Source organism: Anoplopoma fimbria, chromosome 16, assembly GCF_027596085.1.
Source record: "Anoplopoma fimbria isolate UVic2021 breed Golden Eagle Sablefish chromosome 16, Afim_UVic_2022, whole genome shotgun sequence".
Taxonomy (NCBI): Eukaryota; Metazoa; Chordata; class Actinopteri; order Perciformes; family Anoplopomatidae; genus Anoplopoma; species Anoplopoma fimbria.
Window position 1 is genome coordinate 25,181,213 of NC_072464.1, and position 2,973 is coordinate 25,184,185.

The 2,973-nt window shown below is 38.1% G+C and overlaps 1 protein-coding gene across 1 annotated transcript; it reads left to right on the top strand.

Annotated features, from left to right (window-relative positions):
- The first annotated feature begins 1,627 nt into the window (after positions 1–1,627).
- Positions 1,628–2,547, top strand: LOC129104222 (olfactory receptor 13C2-like). Its single transcript, XM_054614798.1, is given in 2 exon segments — positions 1,628–2,120; positions 2,123–2,547. Coding segments are annotated over 2 exon segments (918 nt in total).
- Positions 2,548–2,973: the final 426 nt, after the last annotated feature.

The following is a 2,973-nucleotide window of genomic DNA, read 5'->3' on the forward strand; positions in this document are numbered from 1 at the left end:
TTAACATGTGATACATGTGCCTACCAAATGTCGTACATTTAGGTGAAGTGGCAATTCTTTGACAATTCTTTGACTCCAAAGAACAATAATAAGAATCAGAATCAGCTTTATGAACATGAGGAAGGTGAGATGTATGTATATAATTTAGAATTAAAAAATTGAATTTAAAGTTACCGGGTTATTGGATAGATGTGTACCAGACAGAGGATGAGTGATTAACTGTTCATGAGAGTGACAGCCATGGGGAAGAAGCTGTTCCAGTGTCTGGTAGCTCTGGTGTACAGTGCTCTGTAGCGCCTCCCAGAGGTGAGGAGTTGGAACTGGTTGTGTCGAACCATATGATATAACACAATTAAGTACTTTTGCAAGCATCCCTAGCCCCTAAAAACATTTTAGTTTTTCATGGCAAATAATGCGTAGCAACAGTATTCCCTAAATGATGAGTTACAAACTCCATGCATCACAAAGGTCTTCAGTCTTCTCTGACGACATTTCAGATGGATCTGATAAATCTACCAGGCGAAGGTCGTAAAAGTACAAAACCTGTAACTTCCTTTAAATCACAGTGTCATCCACTCCCATGTTCTCCAAACTTCAGGTTTTCCGGTACCTGTCTGACCAGGGTCCAGAGGAAGCTGATAGGGATTCAAAGTCTTCCTGAAAATTTGTTATTTTCTGTCCTGCAAGCTGAGACACACGATCCCGTGAATCCCAGGAATCCCAGGAAATTGACTTGTTTATAACTTCAGTTACAGTCTTAAAATATTTGGCATGTATCCAACACTAAATGCAATAAGGAGAAAATAGTGTAAACCAATCTGATCTCATCCTGTATATTGTAGCTATACCTAGAAAAATAATGCATCTTAATTCGTAGATATCCTACCAAATATTTTCCTATGTAATCTACGTGTACTTGAAAGAAGACGTTAGGACCACGAAATCAACATCCGTCGGACGAGAGGCGAGGTGGATGGGTCCAACAAACATTGAACTCAAGCTCGGAGACCAGAGTTTGTGTGAAATGAGAAATCAGTACTGATGTATATGTCATGTACTTTAGTAACGGCACTTTTGTGGTTATTTTAACCCAAACGACGATCTTTACCTAGACCAAACTAAGTATTTCATGATATTTCAAGATCACTTCAATAGGGTGCTCCCCAGGGATGCACATTGCAAATTTCATTTCATATTCCTAAATTTGCAGCAATGCTTTACAGTTTATTACAGTTGTCTGCATCTACATGCGTTTTCTGCAAAAGACGAATTTTCTAGTTAAAAGCTGCTATCTTAAAAGGTCAGGGTTGAGGTAACCAGGGTTTTAGAAATACCGAGGTCCTAACACAAATGGATAGAAAAGAATCTAACAATATCTGTGAGTTCAGGCCTTCAGAAGTTGTTTACACATAGGCAGCTTTTCCTTTGGAGAGCGTAATGAGCTCCATGGAGGCTGAAGCAGTCTGATAAAAACAGCCCACAGAATCAGGTTCCAATTGATGTGTTTCTGTGTTTGCCAGTGCACATCAAGGTACGGATGACTGAATCAATCATCTGATGCAGGTTGTATGAGACTTCTAGTAATGTACCTGGTTCTTCCATTAACATTTTGTTTTTGACATCATTAATGGATAATGAATTTAATGTGACATATATAACTTTTGGTGGGCATGTGGAAGTGCACAGATATGGACTTCTGTATTTTGTGATCATGTTTACAGCATTTATTCTAATAATCTGCAGTAATTCTACTATTGTGTGCCTCATAGTGATTCACAAAAACCTCCATGAGCCTATGTACATTTTTATTGCAGCTTTATTGATCAACTCTGTTCTTTACAGCACTGCTATCTACCCAAAGCTTCTGATTGACTTTTTGTCTGAGAAACAGATCATATCGTATTCCGCCTGCCTCTTCCAGTGGTTTATATATTACACTCTGGCTGGTTCAGAGTTCTTCCTGTTGTCAGCCATGGCCTACGACAGATATGTGTCTATATGTAAACCTCTGCAATATCCAGCCATCATGAGTAAAAACACTGTTAAAATCCTCCTGATTTCAGCTTGGGTTGTGCCTGCTTTACAGATGTCAGTGCCGATACCACCGAGTGCCAATAAAAACTCTGTAGCTTTACTTTGAAAGGAATCATTTGCAACAGCACGGTTCACAAACTTCACTGTGTGAGCTCACAAGCACTGAATATATATGGCTTGATTGTGTTAGTAGATGTGGTAATCTTCCCTTTGCTCTTCATAGTTTTTACATACACAAAGATATTTATAATAACCTATCGAAGCAGCAGAGAAGTCAGGAGCAAAGCTGCACAGACCTGTTTTCCTCACCTGCTGGTTCTAATCAGCTTCTCTTGTTTGATTACGTATGATGTTATTATAGCTCGACTGGACACTGATTTTCCCAAAACTATACGTTTGATTTTGAGTTTACTAATTATTTTGTATCATCCTCTCTTTAATCCGATCATCTACGGACTGAAAATGAAAGAAATTTATAAACACCTGAGTGGATTGTTCTGGAAAACTGTGTAATGGAGAAGTTTCTCAATCTTTTGTCCAGTCAATGACCATTAATAAGATAAAGAATATACTGGAGACTCCCTCATGTATGTCCTTTGGAATTCATTAGATCAGAATGTAATCTAATCGTTTTGTTGTATAAATCAGTCAGAATACTGTCCATGTAGTTCACTATCTAGTTTCACCAATCCTAAATGATGAAAAGATCATTTACACTGTGGCCTGTAGGTAATGCATGTAGCATGTAGCATGTAGCATGTAGCATGTAGCCTTTAGCATGTAGCATGTAGCATGAAGCGGCCATGTGCCACAGTACCATCAACTCCAACAATGTGATAATAATAATTAAAAACAATTGGTTGTGATATTTCAACACTTAATAAAGAACAATTCATCAGGATGACTTTACCAACAGAACATTTTTATTCTATTGACACT